This window comes from Salvelinus sp. IW2-2015, linkage group LG6.1, assembly GCF_002910315.2.
Source record: "Salvelinus sp. IW2-2015 linkage group LG6.1, ASM291031v2, whole genome shotgun sequence".
NCBI lineage: Eukaryota > Metazoa > Chordata > Actinopteri > Salmoniformes > Salmonidae > Salvelinus > Salvelinus sp. IW2-2015.
In genome coordinates this window covers 2,579,383-2,599,099 of record NC_036845.1, presented here as the reverse complement: position 1 = coordinate 2,599,099, position 19,717 = coordinate 2,579,383, and the positions used below count along the sequence as shown (strand labels likewise).

Here is a 19,717-nt window from a genome sequence, read left to right as displayed (position 1 = left end):
ATTGTACAAGATGCTATTGTTACAAAATCAATAACTAGTCTACGAATATTGTTGCACTCTCTTTGTCTAGGGGTTCTATGTTCTTGACCTCTTGGTCGGCCAGTCCAAGCTTATTATATATTTTTTCAGTTGGTGAATAAACATAAATATGTACAAAAAGGAAAAATACCAAAGGCATGCCCAAACTAAAGGCAAAAAAATAAACGAAAGGCCTCATGGCCACCAAACAAAACCCGCAGCCTTTATGGCTTGCTAGCTGGGATACTGACCGATGATCACCTTCTTCATATTATTCTTCTTCTTCTTCAATGAGGTTTAACGGCGGTTTGCATCCATATTATTTACACAGTGATGCCGAAACGTTGGTAAATACCCATTAAATTGCTGGGAGTTTATATATGGAGGGTGCGACTTTCTTTATTTTGATAGTTTATAGTTTATTCGCCATTAGTCAGCACAAACCTTTTTTCTGGGTGTGCGCCAGCTCATGTTTTTTATTCTAGCATTACCACCACCAACAATACTTTTTTGGCGGTTGGCATCCAACTTTATGTTCCATTCCTGACACCTACTGAACTGACTATCACCTTCATTGACAGCACCTGCTTATCATCCAGGCTCAGCACCTGCTGCCTCCAGGGGGAATGGAGTTTGGAAGTGTATCCTGTCAATGTGTTGCCTAACTGTGTGCTTACACTACACTACCTACTACATAACACTATGGAGAAAGAAATAATCAGGGTAGCACTTTACATTACAGCACTTTATCCCGTCTACTGTAATGTAAAGAGATACTGATTTAGTTGGGCGGAGGATGGAGAATACTTAAGCATAAATAATGACAGACTACTTACCTGGCAGAGATAAAAGAAAAATTATATGCAGACTTGATTTTAAGGCTAATATCACTAGAGTGTTTTTTCCTCTTGTATTGAGTAATCCTTCTCTTCTGGAGGTTTGCCGAGGTGGTAAGTTCTTTAGGAATAACATCTGAACCCCATTCACTTCAATGTTGACCAAGTCAGTCACATGCTGCATTGTAAATAAACCACAGAACCTGCTTCCAGGATATAGATTTTTTTTCAGGTGGAGCAAGGTGTGTGTAGTCTGGCTGGCCACGACCCACGGGACAACACAGCGAGCTAGAGAGGCTGGTGTTAGCAAGACTACGGTGTGTGAATACAGACCAACAAACTGTTGACTTATTGGAAAACACAAGAACTGGCTGCTTTTATGACATGAATGTTACTTGATATGAAACAATATGAAAAAAAATATGACAAGAATATTACTTGGTATGAAACAAGATTACATTTGTTGTTTGATATTCAGATCATAATTATTACAACACAATTACAAATGGCACTTATTTTACTGTACATTTAAGACAATAACCTACGAGTTTCTTCATAGGCCAAATGTAATGTAGAGCCAAACAAAAGCATTATTATGACATGTGTGCAATGAAATTACTTTGTAGAGGTTTTTAATKATCCATTCATGAGAAACACCATTCTCAACAAGAATGTAGCCTACTACCTAATGAAATTGTCCTGTATCCTGTTTGAGTGTGAACAGTTAAGAAGAGCAATGGCACTTCTCCCCAGCAGATGTCATCATTGCTTTTCATCTCAACCTACTAATAGTAACGCCACTCAGTCCACTGGAATAGTGTATTATTCAGCTATGTCAAATAGGCCTGTTGACAATAAATTCAATGTTGGAAACACCCAAATTAGTCTATATACAGTACAGTACACACATACAAAACAATGAAGATGCATGTACAAACATACTGTACAAATTCTTTTTTTTAATTCTTTTTTTTAGGAACTTGGGATCAAGACATGTGCAGACATGCCCCATGACATCATGGAAGTAGACTACCTTTAACAGTATGCTGAGACAGGTGCTGAGCACAGCAGGTGCAACAGAACGACAGCTGTTTGGTCAACAGAAGAAGATGCTCAGGGCCTGACATCACTGCAGTGGAGGTAATGTTTGTTGTGTGAAAAAATAGATGATGTGATGATTGCTCTAACTCTAACAGTCTTTAAACCTGCTAATTTAAGAGGCTGATGTAACCTAAAAAGGTCAAGAATGGTTAAATACCAGTTGCTATAGGTGTAACATTATACAGCCTAGGGGTAGACTGAGGACTGATGGCTTCAGGCAGAACTGCTCACTTTCTGTCTGGGCCAGATTTAGTCTAGGTTTATCATGAATCCATTTCTTTTGTCATATTTTGTAGTCAATATCTCAGTGTTTCCATTCAAAAGGACCACAATGCAATCTCTTGCTGAGCCAAACTGGTTGGACCACTTCTGTTGCTGCTAGTATGAATAAGATCAAGCCCCTCCCTGGACATATTCCCATGTCAACAATACATTACATCCAGCCAGAACCTACATTCTCTTGGATCTGTTAGAAACACTTATACTTGGGTCTGTTATTTCTTCACTGTCTTCTTCTTCTCTGCTCAGGAGCAGTGGGTTTAGAAGGAGCTGACAGAAGGACTGCTACCATGGCTGATGGAAAGGGATTCACCTGTCTTATGGTCATTCTCATCCTGGGGAATATATTTGGAGCTGTAAGAGTTGCACTTGATTTTATTCCTATAGAGCTGTATTTTGATAGTATTTGTTTAATCATATGTAATCATATGGTAGACAAATGGTATGTAGATCTATGGTGTTGTCCTTAACATTAAAATCCAGAAGTTTACTACAGTACATTAGATTTCTGGTCCTTTTCAGCACTATACTGTACGGGTTATTGCCACTTTCAATTGTAATGTAGGATCCTGTTATAATAATGTTTACAATTTGTTATAACAACTTTTAATATGTTATTACCTTATTATAGGCAGCAGGTCTTGCCCTTTGTGCTCTGGCCATCTGGGTTGCAGTAGATGAATACAAGCTCTACCCTATATCTAGTGTGTCGGGGAAAGATGACATCTTTGCCGGGGCCTGGATTGCCATTTTCACAGGCTTTGCCTTCTTCTGCATGTGTGTCTTTGGTATCTTGGCTGCTGCGAAGAAGAGCCGTGCCTTAATGCTAACAGTAAGACTTTGATACTAAATTCATCACAATCTATTTGGTCACCGAAGTTCTTCATTTGTTCATCTGAACACTGATTCAAAATATATKATTCAAGTGGAATATATGGTTTGTCTATATCTCTTTCCCTGTTGTTCTTTTCAAGTAAAGGAAAATATTTATTTTGGGATCTTGACAGTATCTGATCCTGATGTTGATCATCTACATATTTGAGTGTGCCTCGTGTATCACTGCAGTCACCCACAGAGACTATGTGAGTACATGGGAAATGGGCAACTTGGGATACCTTCAGATCTTCACATTGTTTGAACAGCACAATTCTAGAAACACCACTTTGAAACGTATTCTCCTGTTTTGTCTCATCCTCTCCTATGTGCTGTTTGTAGCTGGTTGGAAACAGTAATCTGGTGAAGAAGCAGATGCTGAAGTACTATGCAGCCGACGGTGACTCTGGCAGTCGGATCACACTGACATGGAACAAAGTGATGAAAGAGGTGACTGGTCACCAAATCAAAGGAATCTGTCATAGGATAATCTGACTAATCAGAGCCACACTACACATTCCAAACAGACGATTAGCACAAAGACTGACTAAACCTAGGTTATTGTGTGGAGTATCTGTTAGGGAAAGGTATCACATTCCAGTAACACACACACACACACTCACACACACACACACACTCACACGCACACACCCTTGGGAGTAGCAGATGAATTGTCAGCTCTGACATGACATAGCATGTCCCTCTCTCTCCATCATCAATGCCAGAGTCCAGATGTGTCTCTGCTGGGTGAACCGGTTTGGACAGCCCCATAGTGTGGGAAAGACAAGGGTGTCACGACTTCCACCGAGGTCGGCTCCTCTCCTTGTTCAGGCGGCGGTCGACGTCACCGGCCTTTTAGCCATCGCCGCTCCATTTTTCATTGTTCCATTTGTTTTGTCTTGTTCCCCGCACACCTGGTTAGCATTCCCTAATTACATTGTGTATATATATTCCTCTGTTCTGGAGACCTGGTCTGGACTTTCCAAGAAGGCGACTGAATTACCATCACATCGACGGGGGTATTGTGCGATAAATCTCCTGGTAGACGCTACACTTCCCAGGAGTCACGTGTATCCCCTTTCGCAAGCGGAGACGGAGGCTATGGAGACATATTTCTCTGAATCCCAGCGTCAGGGGTACATTCGGTCCTCCACTTCACCCGCCTCCTCGAGTTTCTTTTTCGTGAAGAAGAAGGAGGGAGGTCTGCGCCCGTGCATTGACTATCGAGGTCTAAATCAAATCACGGTGAGGTAGAGTTACCCGGCGATTGAGTCAATGCACGGGGTGCGCTTCTTCACTAAATTAGATCTCAGGAGCGCTTACAACCTGGTGCGTATCCGGGAGGGAGATGAGTGGAAGACGGCGTTTAGTACCACGTCAGGGCATTATGAGTACCTCGTCATGCCGTATGGGTTGATGAATGCTCCATCAGTCTTCCAATCCTTTATAGATTAGATTTTCAGGGACCTGCACTGGCAGGGTGTAGTGGTGTATATCGATGACATTCTGATATACTCCGCTACACGCGCTGAGCATGTGTCCCTGGTGCGCAGGGTGCTTGGACGACTGATGGAGCATGACCTGTACATCAAGGCTGAGAAATGCTTGTTCTTTCAGCAGGCCGTCTCCTTCCTAGGGTATCGCATTTCCACCTCCGGGGTGGAGATGGAGAGTGACCGCATTTCTGCAGTGCGCAATTGGCCGACTCCCACCACGGTAAAGGAGGTGCAGCGGTTTTTAGGGTTTGCCAATTACTACCGGAGGTTTACCCGGGGTTTTGGCCAGGTGGCGGCTCCCATTACCCCACTGCTGAAGGGGGGCCCTGTTCGTTTGCAGTGGTCGGCTAAGGCGGACAGGGCTTTTGGGCACCTACGGGCTCTGTTTACCTCGGCTCCCGTGCTGGCCCATCCGGATCCCTCTTTGGCGTTCATAGTGGAGGTGGACGCGTCCGAGGCTGGGATAGGAACCGTGCTCTCTCAGCGATCGGGCATGCCACCGAAGCTCCGCCCCTGTGCTTCTTCTCGAAGAAGCTCAGCCCGGCGGAGCGGAACTATGATGTTAGGTACCGGGAGTTGTTGGCTGTGGTTAAGGCTTTGAAGGCGTTGAGACATTGGCTTGAGGGGGCTAAACACCCTTTCCTCATCTGGACTGACCACCGCAACCTGGAGTACATCCGGGCAGCGAGGAGACTGAATCCTCGTCAGGCAAGGTGGGCCATGTTTTTTACCCGTTTTGTGTTCACCCTGTCCTACAGACCAGGTTCCCAAAATGTGAAGGCAGACACACTGTCCCGGCTGTATGACACAGAGGAGCGGTCCATGAATCAGACTCCCATATTCCCGGCCTCCTGCCTGGTAGCACCGGTCGTTTGGGAGCTGGACGCGGACAATGAGCAGGCGTTACGTACAGAGCCCGCTCCCCTCCAGTGTTCCGTCGGGCATCTGTATGTTCCGTCTACTGTACGTGACCTGTTGATCTATTGGGCCCACACGTCACCCTCCTCTGGTCATCCGGGGATCGGTCGGACGGTGCGCTGTCTGAGTGGGAAGTACTGGTTGGCCACCTTGGCAAAGGACGTGAGGGTTTATGTTTCCTCCTGCTCGGTGTGCGCCCAGAGTAAGGCTCCGAGACACCTGCCCAGAGGTAAGCTACATCCCTTACCCATTCCACAATGGCCTTGGTCACACCTGTCGGTGGATTTTCTAACCGATCTTCCTCTCTCACAGGGAAACACCACGATCCTGGTCGTTGTGGATCGTTTCTCTAAGTCCTGTCATCTCCTCCCTCTGCCCGGTCTCCCTACAGCCCTACAGACTGCAGAGGCCTTGTTTACACACGTCTTCCGGCACTACGGGGTGCTTGAGGATATAGTGTCTGAACGAGGTCCCCAGTTCACTTCGAGAGTCTGGGAGGCGTTCATGGAACGTCTCGGGGTCTCGATCAGCTTTACCTCAGGTTTTCACCCTGAGAGTAATGGGCAGGTGGAGAGAGTGAACCAGGATGTGGGCAGGTTTCTGCGGTCTTATTGCCAGGACCGGCCGGGGGAGTGGGCGGCGTTCGTGCCCTGGGCAGAGATGGCGCAAAGAACTCACTCCGCCACTCCTCCACTAACCTCTCCCCCTTTCATGCAAATTGGGCGTACCAGCCGGTTCTGGCGCCGTGGCATCAGGGTCAGACCGAGGCTCCTGCGGTGGACGACTGGTTCAGGCGCACGGAGGAGACATGGGAATCCGCCCATGTTCACTCCAGCGGCCGCGCTGTGCCACAAAACCAGCGTGGACCGTCACCGCAGTGAGACCGGGTCTGGCTCTCGACCCGAAACCTGCCCCTCCGCCTGCCCTGCCGGAAGCTGGGTCTGCGGTTTGTGGGGCCATTTAAGGTCCTGAGGAGAGTGAATGAGGTGTGTACAGGTTACAGCTTCCCCCGATTACCGAATTAACCCTTCGTTCCATGTGTCTCTCCTCAGGCCGGTGGTGGTTGGTCCGCTCCAGGAGTCTGAGGTACGGGAGGTTCCTCCGCCTAGGCCGGTCAAGGGGAGGGGGGGGGGGTACTGTCACGAATTCCACCGAGGTCGGCTTCTCTCCTTGTTCGGCGCGGTCGACGTCACCGGCCTTTTAGCATCGCCGCTCCATTTTTCATTGTTCCATTTGTTTTGTCTTGTTCCCCGCCACACCTGGTTATCATTCCCTAATTACATTGGGTATATATATTCCTCTGTTCCCCCATGTCCTTGTGTGGAATTGTTTGTTTGTTACATGTTCAGTGTGTTGCGCCAGGCTGGTTATCCCCCCCCCCCCTGGGTATTCTTGTGTAACCCATAGGAGGTTGGATTATTACGTTTGTTTTTTGTGACTGTATTTTGCGCAGTTCTCTTTAGCATATTGGCTGGAGGTTTGACGATGTTGCGTCCGTTCGTTGTGCTTCTGCCCAATAAAGAGTGCGCCTGCTTCACAACTCTCTGCTCTCCTGCACTCTCCTGACTTCAAACACCAGTAGCGCATACGTTGACAAAGGGATGGATCAGTTTGCTGCACAGGGACAACAAAACAACCTCTGCAGGCTATGTTGAGTAGCTATAGGATAAAGAATGTAGAGCTGCACTTTCTACAAATACTTACAGTATACAGTAGCTCGCTCAGTTTGAGTGAAGTGAGTCAGTCTGTCACAACATCAGTTTGTCCACTGACTAACTAAACTATTCCTGTTTGATTGAAGAATATTCCTCACCCATGTATTGTTTCTACAACATCCTCTCCTCTCCTATTTCAGGTGGAGTGTTGTGGAACAGATGGCCAGTGGACTGGATAGAGTACAACTCCACCTTCAGGGAGAAGTTTGGTACAGACTACCCCTGGCCCACCCACTGCTGCAAGAGGAAGAACAACTACGAGGTGGTGAATATAGAGGCCTGCAAGAACGGCCAGAACACCACCATGTTCACTAAGGTGAGAAAACACATTCCCATTGCCTAACCCCAAAGAGATTCCTCTGGTTCTCTGATTCTCACTTGAAGGCTCAAGATTTAAGTAGCTCATAACCACAGATCTAGGATCTGATTATACAGTACCTGCCATTAATTATAACTGGTCCCGTGTGGCTCAGTTGGTAGAGCATGGCGCTTGCAACGCCAGGGTTGTGGGTTCATTCCCCACGGGGGGACCAGGATGAATATGTATGAACTTTCCAATTTGTAAGTCGCTCTGGATAAGAGCGTCTGCTAAATGACTTAAATGTTAAATGTAAATAACTGTAACTAATAACAGTATGGAAAATATCTGACCCTATACTGTATCAGTGGTTAGGGGTCATTTATACCTCCCACTTGAAGTAAGCACATTGTTGCTTGTCCTTGAACCACCTTGGCACAGGCTATCCTGTTTATACCCTCTATCTTTCTACCCAGGGCTGCTTCAACCACATTGAGTCTGTGTTCAGTCGATATACATGGGCTATCAGCTGGTATGGTTTCGCTGTGCTAATGTTTATGGTGAGTATTCAGTTGGTCTACTTAGGTTGGTAAATAGTTAAGTATTCAGTTGGTCTACTTAGGTTGGTAAATAGTGAAGTATTCAGTTGCAACAGTTTCATTACCCGAAAACGATTTATCGGACACTTTTGTATACTACACAACATACAGTAGAGACATTATCATAAGATAAAGTCTAACAACACTTAAGTCTAACGTTCCCTTGTCTTTAGACTGTAAGTCTAACGTTCCCTTGTCTTTATTTGATTCAGTTCTGGCTGTTGATCCTGGCCATGGTGTACTACCTGATGCTATGAGAAGTCTGGAGGTGATGTCTGCTGAAGCCACACCAACCCTCACTTCAGGAACTACCTAATTTCTTAAATAACAAATGACTGTGGGAATGATAACAGAAAAGTTTTCTGATATATAGAGAATGAACACTGTGTAGGGATGTTCCATCTTTTTAGGTAAATGGTCTCAAATTTGTATATTTTATTTATGTATATTTTTTTAATGGTTTATTGCACTGTAAATGCTAGATGAACAAATGGTGATTGGCCTGAGAATTTCAATGTCCTAACTGCTTTGGTAATGGGATATATATATAGTTCTTGTCATTAATTGTACAGTACCAGTCAAAAGTTTGGACACACCTACTTATTCCAGGGTGTTTCTTTATTTTTACTATTTTCTACATTGTAGAATAATAGTGAAGACATCAAAACTATGAAATAACACACATGGAATCATGTATAAAAAAAACAACACTTTTTTGGTTACTACATGATTCCATATGTGTTATTTCATAGTTTTGACGTCTTCACTGTTATTCTACAATGTGGAAAATAGTAAAAAAAGAAAGAAAAACCCTTGAATGAGTAGGTGTGTCCAAACTTTTGACTGGTACTGTAAAATATTTGTTTTTTGTAATTTTATAAATATTTTCAATATTATTCATTTCCATGTTGACTGTGTGCCAGGAAATGCCCCTGTCCAGAGCAAACTCCCCGAAAAAGTGTAAAAGAAAAAAAAAAACAGGCAAAAATTAAATTACTTAGAAAGGATCTCATGTAGTTTCCTGATTTACAGTATCTGAAAACTGTGATTCCTAAAAAAATGTGTCAGAAGTTTTGTTCAACTCTATCAGATTTCTCTATCTTTATTAAATTAATCAGAAATGAATGAGCAGGCTCAGCTATATCTTGACAACCCCTTCTTTATTGTATGGTCCTAAAGGTCCTGTACTTTTGATAGATTTAAACAAACAATATTGAAATCACCATGTTCACAACAATAACCTGTCAACTCCATCTCCCTTATAGGGTGACCACATTTAAAATACCCAAATGCGGGACAACAGGATGATTTTGTGGGACATTTGCGGTACAGTGTAGCCCACATGATTATTTAATTTTGTTGCAGCACTTAGATCTTCTTGCAATTGAATTACTGTTTAATTAGCAATGTAGAGCAGATGATGTTAGCAAACTATATAGCTTTCCTGTATTTTGTTTAAATCAAAGTACATTCTGCCTAGTAGCCCACATTCCTGTGCTGTTGAGTTTTGGCCACACAAGATTTTTTGTTGATGTTTTTTGGCTTCCCTTGGTATCCATGACTACACGCCACTGAGACCAAGCTGAATTTAAGGGCATCTAGCCTAGTATTTTTCCTCAGTGCAAAATGTGGTGATACAGAAACTAGAGAGCAGGTGTGGCTGTTTTTATGAAAATCTGGTAATATGTGGCCAATTAAATATTTCTGGTTGGTCTCAGTAAAACAATAGGGAGACCTTTAAAAATGGGATTGAGTGAAGTGTCATCAAATATGTTGAATGAGCAACTAATGAGCATAGAGACTGGAGAGCCTCACACATTTGATTAAATGACCTTAGGCCTATATCTTTCATTATATACTGGGTGGTTCAAGCCCTGAATGCTGATTTGCTGACAGACTGTATACCATGGGTAGGACAAAACATTTATTTTTACTGCTATAATTACGTTGGTAAACAGTTTATAATAGCAATAAGGCATCTCGGGGGTTTGTGATATATGGCCAATATAACACGACTAAGGGCCGTGTCCAGGCACTCCGCTTTGCATCGCGCTTAATAGCCCTTAGCCATGGTATATTAGCCATATACCACACCTCCTCGGGTCTTATTGCGTAAGTCTAATACAGCGGTTTACTTACTTTTGTAGCTCTTCATCAGAAGCACCCTTTTTTAAGTAGTGAGGACTAGCTGTCCTCTCCAAGATTAAATGGAATTTAGCCTGAAAGGATTTGAGAAATGTGATTGGTTGACGATAGGCCAACAATGACTGGAGAAGTGTTTAACATCACCAGTACTACATCCTTATGATATATATTGTTTCATAAGGGCAATGTAAGTGCATGAGACAGTTTGGAATGTCTGACTGAAATACAGGACAAATCAACCTTTATCATTTTTTATTGTGGTGCTTAATTAAATTTGATAAAATCCGTGACATGAATGTTTGGTTGCGGGACGCGGCACAGAGGGCCAAAATGCGGGACTGTCCCGCACAATCCAGGACATGTGGTCACCCTACTTATAGAGAAGATAGAATGAGTTATGGTTAAAATATGTTCATTTTAATTAGGATTTAGAGCCTTAAAACAACTGAAGAAAAACTAAATTGCTGTTAAGTATACCACTTGAAGGTTGAAGAAAAATGTGCAAATTGTCAACTCCGTAAAACATCAACTCCATCAGATTTTTTGTCTAATGTCAACTATGCCAGAGTGCTGAAAGATCTGTTAGAACAGTTATGTTTTTATTGGGGAATTTCTAATGAATTATTTTCCATTATTTAGAGAATGTTTGTATTGAACTTAAAAAATATGTCTGTTTTAAGTATCTGTACTCCATTAGAGGCATTTCAACTCTGTCACTGATGGGTAACCCCCTTAAAAATCTATGTTTTTGTCAATATTCGGGAATAAGTATTAATATGCTTAAACTGTTGAAGTATTTGTATATACCTAAGTGATCATTTTAATAACTTTTTTATGTTCTGAATCTATATAGTGCAATAAATAGAAAAAAGTTAGGAGATTTGTATTACATATTTGAATAATCTCATGTTAGAATGAAACAAGCAAGGCCTTTAAACAGTTGTTGGACAATACATGTAAAAAATAACATGCCTTTTATGGTGTCTGACTGAGTTGACATGAATCCAGTTTATTGCATTTTCAAATAAATTAACAAAAATGGTTGATCCTCTAAAGTATTTCAAATATATATTATTTGTGAAAAAGAAGTTGAGATTGTTCCGTCTTTCAAGAATCTCTGAGCTACAGTGCCTTGCAGAAGTATTCAGACCCCTTGGATTTCTTCACTTTTTCATTGTGCTATAAAATGGGATTCAAATGTATTTGTCATTTTTTGTCAACAATCTACACAACATATTCTGTAATGTCAAAGTGGAAGAAAAAGTAGACATATTTTTTAAGATTAACAAAATGTAAATAACAGCTCCCTGATTAAATACATGTTAGAAACACCTTTGGCATCAATTACAGCTGTAAGTCTTATTGGGTAAGTCTCTAAGAGCTTTGTACAAACCTTGATTGCACAATACTTACACATTATTCTTTTAAAAATTCTTCTAGCTCTGTCAAGTTGGTTGTTTATCATTGCTAAACAGCCCCTTTCAAGTCTTGCCCTAGACTTTCAAGCTGATTTAAGTCAAAACTGTAACTAGGCCACTCGGGAACATTCAATGTTGTCTTGGTAAGCAACTCCAGTGTATATATTGCTTTGTGATTTAGGTTATTGTCCTGCTGAAAGGTGAATTTGTCTCCCAGTGTCTGTTGGAAAGCAGACTGAATCAGGTTTTCCTCTATGATTTTGCCTGTGCTTAGCTATATTCTGTTTCTAAAAATAAAAAAAATCCCTTGCCAATGACAAGCATACCCATAACATGATGAACCCACCACCATACTTGAACATATGAAGAGTGGTATTTACGATTTTCCCAAAACATAACTCTTTGTATTCAGGAGATCCTTATCTCAAACAGGATGCATGTTTTGGAATATTTTTATTCTGTATAGGCTTCCTTCTTTTTACTCTTTAATTTAGATTAGTATTGTGTAGTAACTACAATGTTGTTGATCCATCCTCAGTTTTCTCCAGTCACAGCCATTAAAAACTCTAACTGTTTTAAAGTCACCATTGGCCTTATGGTGAAATCCCTGAGCAGTTTCCTTCCTCTCCGGCAACTGAGTTAGGAAGGACGCCTCTATCTTTGTAGTGACTGAGTGTATTGATACATCATCCAAAGTGTAATTAAGAACTTTTTTGTCTTTTTACCCATCTACCAAATCGGTGCCCTCCTTTGCGAGGCATTGGAAAACCTCCTTGGTCTTTGTGGTTGACTCTGTGTTTGAAATTCACTGCTTGACTGAGGGACCTTACAGATAATTGTATGTGTGGGGTACATGTTAAACACTATTATTTCACACAGAGTCCATGCAACTTATGTGACTTGTTTAACACATTTTTACTCCTGAACTTATTTAAGCTTGCCATAACAAAGGGGGTGAATACTTATTGACTCAAGACATTTCAGCTTTTCATTTTTTATTCATTTGTAAACATTTCTAAAAACATAATTCATCTTTGACATTATGGGGTATTGTGTTTAGGCCAGTGACACAAAATCTCAATTTAATCCATTTTAATTTCACATCAAAATGTGGAAAAAGTCAAGGGGTGTGAATATTTTCTGAAGTCAGAGGAAGGGTTAATCATTCAAAAATCATATCAAGCCCTATTATTTCATACAGAGTCCATATAACTTATGTGATTTGTTAAGCCAAATTGTACTCCTGAAATCATTTAGGAATTCCTAAACAAAGATTCTGAATACTTACAACTACATTTTAGTTATGAATTTTGTATTGATCTTTAAAAAAATATAGAATTTTTCTTCCACTTTAACAGAGTATTTTGTGTAGATTTTTACAATAAAGACAACTAAATCCATTTTAATCACACTTTATAACACAGAAATCCAAGGGGTCTGAATACTTTGCTAGGCACTGCATAACTGTTGTACTCAAACGATCCTAAATGGTCTAACCCTTCCTTTGGAAATTGTACATATATATATATTTTTTTACAGTATATGACATAAAAGGATGACAAAATATTAACATTTTGCAATATCAGGTATTCTTTTCTGGTTTTACCAGTATTTGCTGTCTGGGTGTGCCAAAAGTAAAAACATGGAGAAGTCACTGTGCTGTGTTTTGTGTATGGACATGGCTTTACCTGTACACCTATAGAATACATCACACCCAAACCTTTTATAGTCTCAGTCTAATTTGATAATCCCTGTTATCAAAAGTAGGAGTGCCTTTTGGTCAGGATGTACAACGAACTTTAGGTGACATCACAGGTATAAGCAAGAGACAAACAACTCCACCCTGTACATTGAAGATAGCCCCATTGTTCACATTTCATTTGAAGAAATATCAGGACATCAAAATGGTGTCTCCTGGTTTAAAGAATAACTGTTTGAAGGCCATCTATGCAGCTGAAGGATAATGTTACCTTGGTTTTCTGCTATTCTACTCTCTGGGTTACAGCTAGAACGCAGAACCAGTTTAGTTTCAGTCAAACAATAGGTAGAAGGTGAAATCTCAAGGCTGCATAATGGTAAAGTAGATATATGGATGAAGAATACATTTAATTTAAAATCGCTGATGAAACCTCAACTTTAAATGTTTTAATCTTCAAAAATGTCCATTGTATGTTTATACAATTCTTATTTTAGTATTCTATTCAATGACAAAATCTGCAGTTCAGGAAAAAAACAAGGACAAATTGTTTCATCTTTGATGTAACCATCAGGTTTTTAATTCACACCTTGGAAAATATTACAAAATAAGATTAACTGCCTTTTGCCAAGTGCTATAAGGCTGAAAGGGATAGTATTGGACTGAAAATTCAGGTTACACCCACACACCTGTAATACACACATAGGTAGTATAGCCATTTTAAGTCTTTCCAACTTATATGGACTTCAATGTACTTGGTCACTGCATAGATATAAAAGAGAAGAGGGAGGGAGGGATGCATGCTTGCTCACACAACAGGACCATACTCACACGCCCACACAGTAACAGAGAACACACATGCGTGCACACAAACAATTATCCTTCAAAAAGCCCAAGTCCAGAGTCATTAGGGAGTTCAATGAAAAATGTGCAATTTTCTTTAATCTAATCTAAGGAGTTTAGGGACACTAAGAGTACCAGGTCCTGTATGCTGCTTTGTACCGTCATAGTAAAGAGCTATAGTGCACGTGGCAAGATACCATTCAATGTTACCAGCCCGGACCTAGAGAGAGAAAGTTACCGCCTTAACATGCTTCATGGAACCAAATGATTGTTCATCAAAAAGGCACGTTGAACAAAAACCAAAGTACATCTCAGAAGTGGCACCATTTTTCGCATTCTCACCCCCGTTACAAAACAGCTCTTCCTTCCCTCGCACTTCACTACAGTGGTATCACAGCATTACAACACAGTTGAGGAAACACCCCTGAAAGATAGTTGAGGAAACACCCCTGAAAGATGTATAGTTCCCAAAGTTCAATGGACAGCACTGCTAAGCTAGCCTAATACAACCTTGTCCTTTGTTTAGCTCTCCTACAATACAACTACACTGGGACATTTGTCTATCTGTGATGGAAAAGTATCCACAAAGACAGTGAGACATACCAACGACTGGGAAAGGATTGAACCAGTTTTGTAAACGACACAGTCATAGGGACAGAAGTGAAGTGATATACATGTGCACACACACACACACACCCAGTTCAATATAGTGGAAGTCTGTGCAAAAACCATTACAGTACAGGTAATGATCTACCAAGATGAAGTGTCTCCCCCTGCTGTCCAATAACAGTAGTGCAGTCCCAACGCCAGAATGGGGGAGATACATGAATTAAGACATGGTGGTTTGTTAATGGAATGAAATTAACACATACAGTACGTGGTTTCTGCCTCCACTGAATCATCACATCACACCTTTAGTAATGTGTTGTACGTGTCAGGTATATGTTGCATAGGGGCAGGCAGTGAGTACAACTCCCAAAATGGAGGTAAGGACTTCTAGGGTGCTTCTGTTGTATTCAACCAACACGGATACAGAAAAACAACAGAGGACCAGTGTGTGGTATTGTATTATCAGCGCACTACATTGCTTTGGATAAAAGCATCTGTTAGACTTAACATGTACAAAAACATCCTTCAAGGATAAGTACATTAGATAAGTCGCACAGTACAAACTTTCTGCAGTCAGACAGGCAGACAGAAAGACACACACAGCATTCAGAATGAAAGCGCAAACTAGTGTAGTACCACTAATCCTAAAACGACAAAGTACTGTCTGTAAAAACAGATTCCCTAAAACAGAAGGCAATGTTTTGTTTCAGTTTTTCATTTGCTGAATTATGTGCTTTTTAGCTCACCATGAGAGACACTCGTCATTGGTTACATGGACACATTTAGACATGCGTACATACATTCACACACTCACATTCTGTCCAGGGATAAAAATTAAAACAATCAAATTCTACTTGGGTCGTTCCACGAAATAAGTGCCTTTTGCGTCCTTTTGATATTTTAAGTACAAAATTGTGCACCAATACTGAATTTTAAAAGCGTTATATTTAATGAAATGCCCTTTAATATAGACCACATGGAGAATTCAATATATTTTTAATATGAATAAAGACTTGCTAAAGTGCCAAAATTCTGCATTTGATATGTCCCTCTGTGACTTCCAAGAAGATGAACATTTCTCCATCATTGTAAAGCCCTAGTAATTTTGTTGCTTTGACAGTCATTTCTGATTATTATTCATTTAAAATGTGATTAGTCATTCATTTTAAGAAAAAAATGAATCTTTCCCTAATTTTAAGCGCAACCCGGTTATGTGAACTGAACTCGTTTTAATATGGTGAAACTTTTTAAATAATATTCCTTTTTAAATAATAATAAAAGACATTGAACATCTACTAGTCCAAATGATTGAGTAAGAGCAGTTGAGCTGGTTCTTCTGAAAACATTTATGGTGTTTTGTGGTGGAAAACTGAGTAGGCCGAGCATAACCCTGTTAACCACAGATAACCAGCCTAGATAATTGTATTATTTTGTGAAGCGTGCATTCAATTGCCCCTTCCTATTGCACACAACAAGCTTACATTTCCTCTGCCACTAGGGGATTTATGGCCGATTTAAGATGAACTTGTCAACCTTGTTACTTTATTTGGCACTAACTAGTCATTTATTCATTTTTTTACCTTGAGATGGGAAAGTTGAACAGGTGCTCTTTATGACTATATCTAAAGTAGGTGAAATCAACAAACAATACACATCTCAAAAGGCACCGAATTGGTGGAACGACAGACTTATTATTTCAAACAAATTATTTATATGACATGCATTCCTCGAAACTAAAACTAAAATAAATATAACATGTAAAATCAAGCTTCTGAAAACCACTAAACCAACTCAGCAGCTTTTGAGGTTCTTCTTTTTTAAAAAGGAGACAGACTGAGGTTATTTCCCTGTGTAGTCCTATTTCAGTACTACAACATTGTAAAAAACAAAGGCAAACCCAATCAAACCTAACCCACAGCCAGTCTAACAGCCACTGTGCAGAATAACTAATACTCTATTAAAAAGTACAGCAGCCAGGGTTTTTTTCTGCATAGAAAAGTCTTGGGCGGGCTGCCTAAGTGCTTTTCCAGGCCGCTTATGTAAAAAAGAAAAAGGACTATATATTATGATATATACAGTACCAGTCAAAAGTTAGGACACACCTACTCATTCAAGGGTTTTTCTTTATTTTTACTATTTTTTACATTGTAGAATAATAGTGAAGACATCAAAACTATGAAATAACACATATGGAATCATGTAGTAACCAAAAAAGTGTTAATCAAATCAAAATATTTTAGATCTTCAAAGTAGCCACCCTTTGCCTGGATGACAGCTTTGCACACTCTTGGCATTCTATCAACCATCTTCATGAGGTAGTCACCGGGAATGCATTTCAATTAACAGGTGTGTCTTGTTAAAAAGTTAATTTGTGGAATTTCTTTCCTTCTTAATGCGTTTGAGCCAATCAGTTGTGTTGTGACAAGGCAGGGGTGGTATACAGAAGATAGCCCTATTTGGTAAAATACCAAGTCCATATTATGGCAAGACCAGCTCAAAAAAGCAAAGAGAAACAACACTCCATTACTACTTTAAGACATGAAGTTCAGTCAATCCGGAAAATGTCAAGAACTTTCAAAGTTTCAAGTGCAGTCGCAAAAACCATCAATCACCATGATGAAACTGGCTCTCATGAGGACTGCCACAAGAAAGGAAGACCCAGAGTTACCTCTGCTGCAAAGGATAAGTTCATTAGAGTTAACTGCACCTCAGATTGCAGCCCAAATAAACGCTACACAGAGTTCAAGTAACAGATACATCTCAACATCAACTGTTCAGAGGAGACTGTGTGAATCAGGCCTTCATGGTCAAATTGCTGCAAATAAACCACTACTAAAGGACAGCAATAAGAAGAAGAGACTTGCTTGGGCCAAGAAACAAGCAATAGACACACTGTACTGTAGATGGACACACTGTAGATTTTTCTATTGTGTTATTGACTGTACGTTTGTTTATTCCATGTGTAACTCTGTGTTGTTGTTTGTGTCGCACTGCTTTGCTTTATCTTGGCCAGGTCGCAGTTGTAAATGAGAACTTGTTCTCAACAGGCCTACCTGGATAAATAAAGGTGGGAAAATAAATAAATAAAATAGACATTAGACCAGTGGAAATCTGTTCTTTGGTCTGATGAGTCCAAATTTGAGATTTTCTTTGTCAGACGCAAAATAGGAGAACGGATGATTTCCGCATGTGTGGCTCGCACAGTGATGGTGTGTTGCTGGTGACACTAAGTGCTTTATTTAGAATTCAAGGCACACTTAACCAGTATGGCTACTACAGCATTCTGCAGCGATACGCCATCTCATCTGGTTAGCGCTTAGTGGGACTATACTTTGTGTTTCAACAGAACAATGACCAAACACACCTCCAGGCTGTATAAGGGCTATTTGACCAAGAAGGAGAGTGACGCATCAGATGACCTGGCCTCCACAATCACCCGACCTCAACCCAATTGAGATGGTTTGGGATGAGTTGGACCGCAGAGTGAAGGAAAAGCAGCCAACAAGTGCTCAGCATATGTTGGAACTCCTTCAAGACTGTTGGAAAAGCATTCCAGGTGAAGCTGGTTGAGAGAATGCCAAAGCTGTCATCAAGGCAAAGGGTGGCTACTTTGAAATAACACATGGAATAATGTAGGAACCAAAAAATGTTAAAACAGATTTTAGATTCTTCAAAGTTTCGATGTCTTCACTATTATTCTACAATGTAGAACATAAGAAAAACCCTTGAATGAGTAGCTGTGTCAAAACTTTTGACTGGTATTGTATGTATGTATATATATATATATATATATATATATATATATATATATATATATATATATATATATATATATATATATATATATATATATTTTATATAATAAATAATTTTCGGGATGGAAAACATTTTCAATGTGTAAACTTAAATTACTAAAAAGAGATGTGAAGTATGTAGAAAAGATAATGAACCTATATATATTTTTAAAAATAAGATCATCTTTGAGAACTAACCATCACCTAAATAAAAGCTGGACAATCAGGGAGAATCTAAAATTCCCAAAATTATGCATTCAGGAGTTTTTGTCATAGCATGGGGCCACCAGATTTGTTTGAGTTGCAGAAAATGTGCTTTAAAACTGTAAAATTGTATCTCCGTCACATGGCAAAATGTGTAGAATTGCACAAAATTAGCTTGAAAACCACTACATTTTGTCACTGCGGCCAACAGAAGGGCCTCTAAAATTGTCGCTCGGCCACCGCACCATTGGCCACGCCCACCACGTAAGCCCCATTTTGATCCAGAAAAGACCCTGGCAGCTATTCGCCTTTCTTTCTCAACACTCACAACAAAGTCCGCTCTGGAATGTTTTCAAATCTAAGCCACTTTTCGGTTCATCTCTTTGATCTCTTCATCGCCTTCCATCATTGTTCCCTTCTTTCTCATTGGTCCAGTGGTTGCAGGTGTGAAGTGGTGATAGGCCCCAGGGAATGTTCAAACAGGAAACTGGACTGTATGTCTAGCTACCCCAGAATGCCTTGCCCGTGGTCCCATTTCTAGACATGACCTGTTGTCTCACGTTTCCAGGAAGGCTTTCTATCGTCCTGTTCCCTTTCTCTGTGGACCATGTGAGTTTTACATGGTCTCTTCCTAGCTCTTTCTCTCTCTTTCACATTCAGTCTGATAGGGTACAGTGTGTAAAAGTCTACTTTGCGCTCCTCCTGTCTCTTATACACATCTAGATGTGTATAAGAGACAGCAGAATGACAGTGTGTGAGTGTGTGTGTGTGCGTGGGTCATTCCACAAAATAAGTGCCTTTTGCGTCCCTTTGATATTTTAAGTACAAAATTTAACAGCGTTATATTTGATGAAGTGCCCTTTAATATAGACCAC

At 40.5% G+C, this 19,717-nt stretch overlaps 2 protein-coding genes across 2 annotated transcripts in view; one reads left to right on the top strand and one right to left on the bottom strand.

Annotated features, from left to right (window-relative positions):
- Positions 1-964: 964 nt before the first annotated feature.
- Positions 965-11,721, top strand: LOC111964901 (uroplakin-1a-like). Its single transcript, XM_023988768.2, is given in 10 exon segments — positions 965-1,171; positions 1,831-1,994; positions 2,484-2,590; positions 2,866-3,066; positions 3,242-3,316; positions 3,450-3,557; positions 7,377-7,395; positions 7,398-7,552; positions 8,011-8,094; positions 8,346-11,721. Coding segments are annotated over 8 exon segments (753 nt in total). The 5' UTR covers positions 965-1,171; positions 1,831-1,994; positions 2,484-2,524; the 3' UTR covers positions 8,391-11,721.
- Positions 11,722-12,816: 1,095 nt separating this feature from the next.
- The window catches only part of LOC111964608 (rho GTPase-activating protein 33-like), a 56,978-nt gene continuing 50,077 nt past the window's right edge, over positions 12,817-19,717 (bottom strand). The window contains exon 18 of the mRNA XM_070443789.1: positions 12,817-12,836. Within this exon, the coding sequence (XP_070299890.1) occupies positions 12,817-12,836 (20 nt within the window). The remainder of the gene's footprint in view (positions 12,837-19,717) is intronic.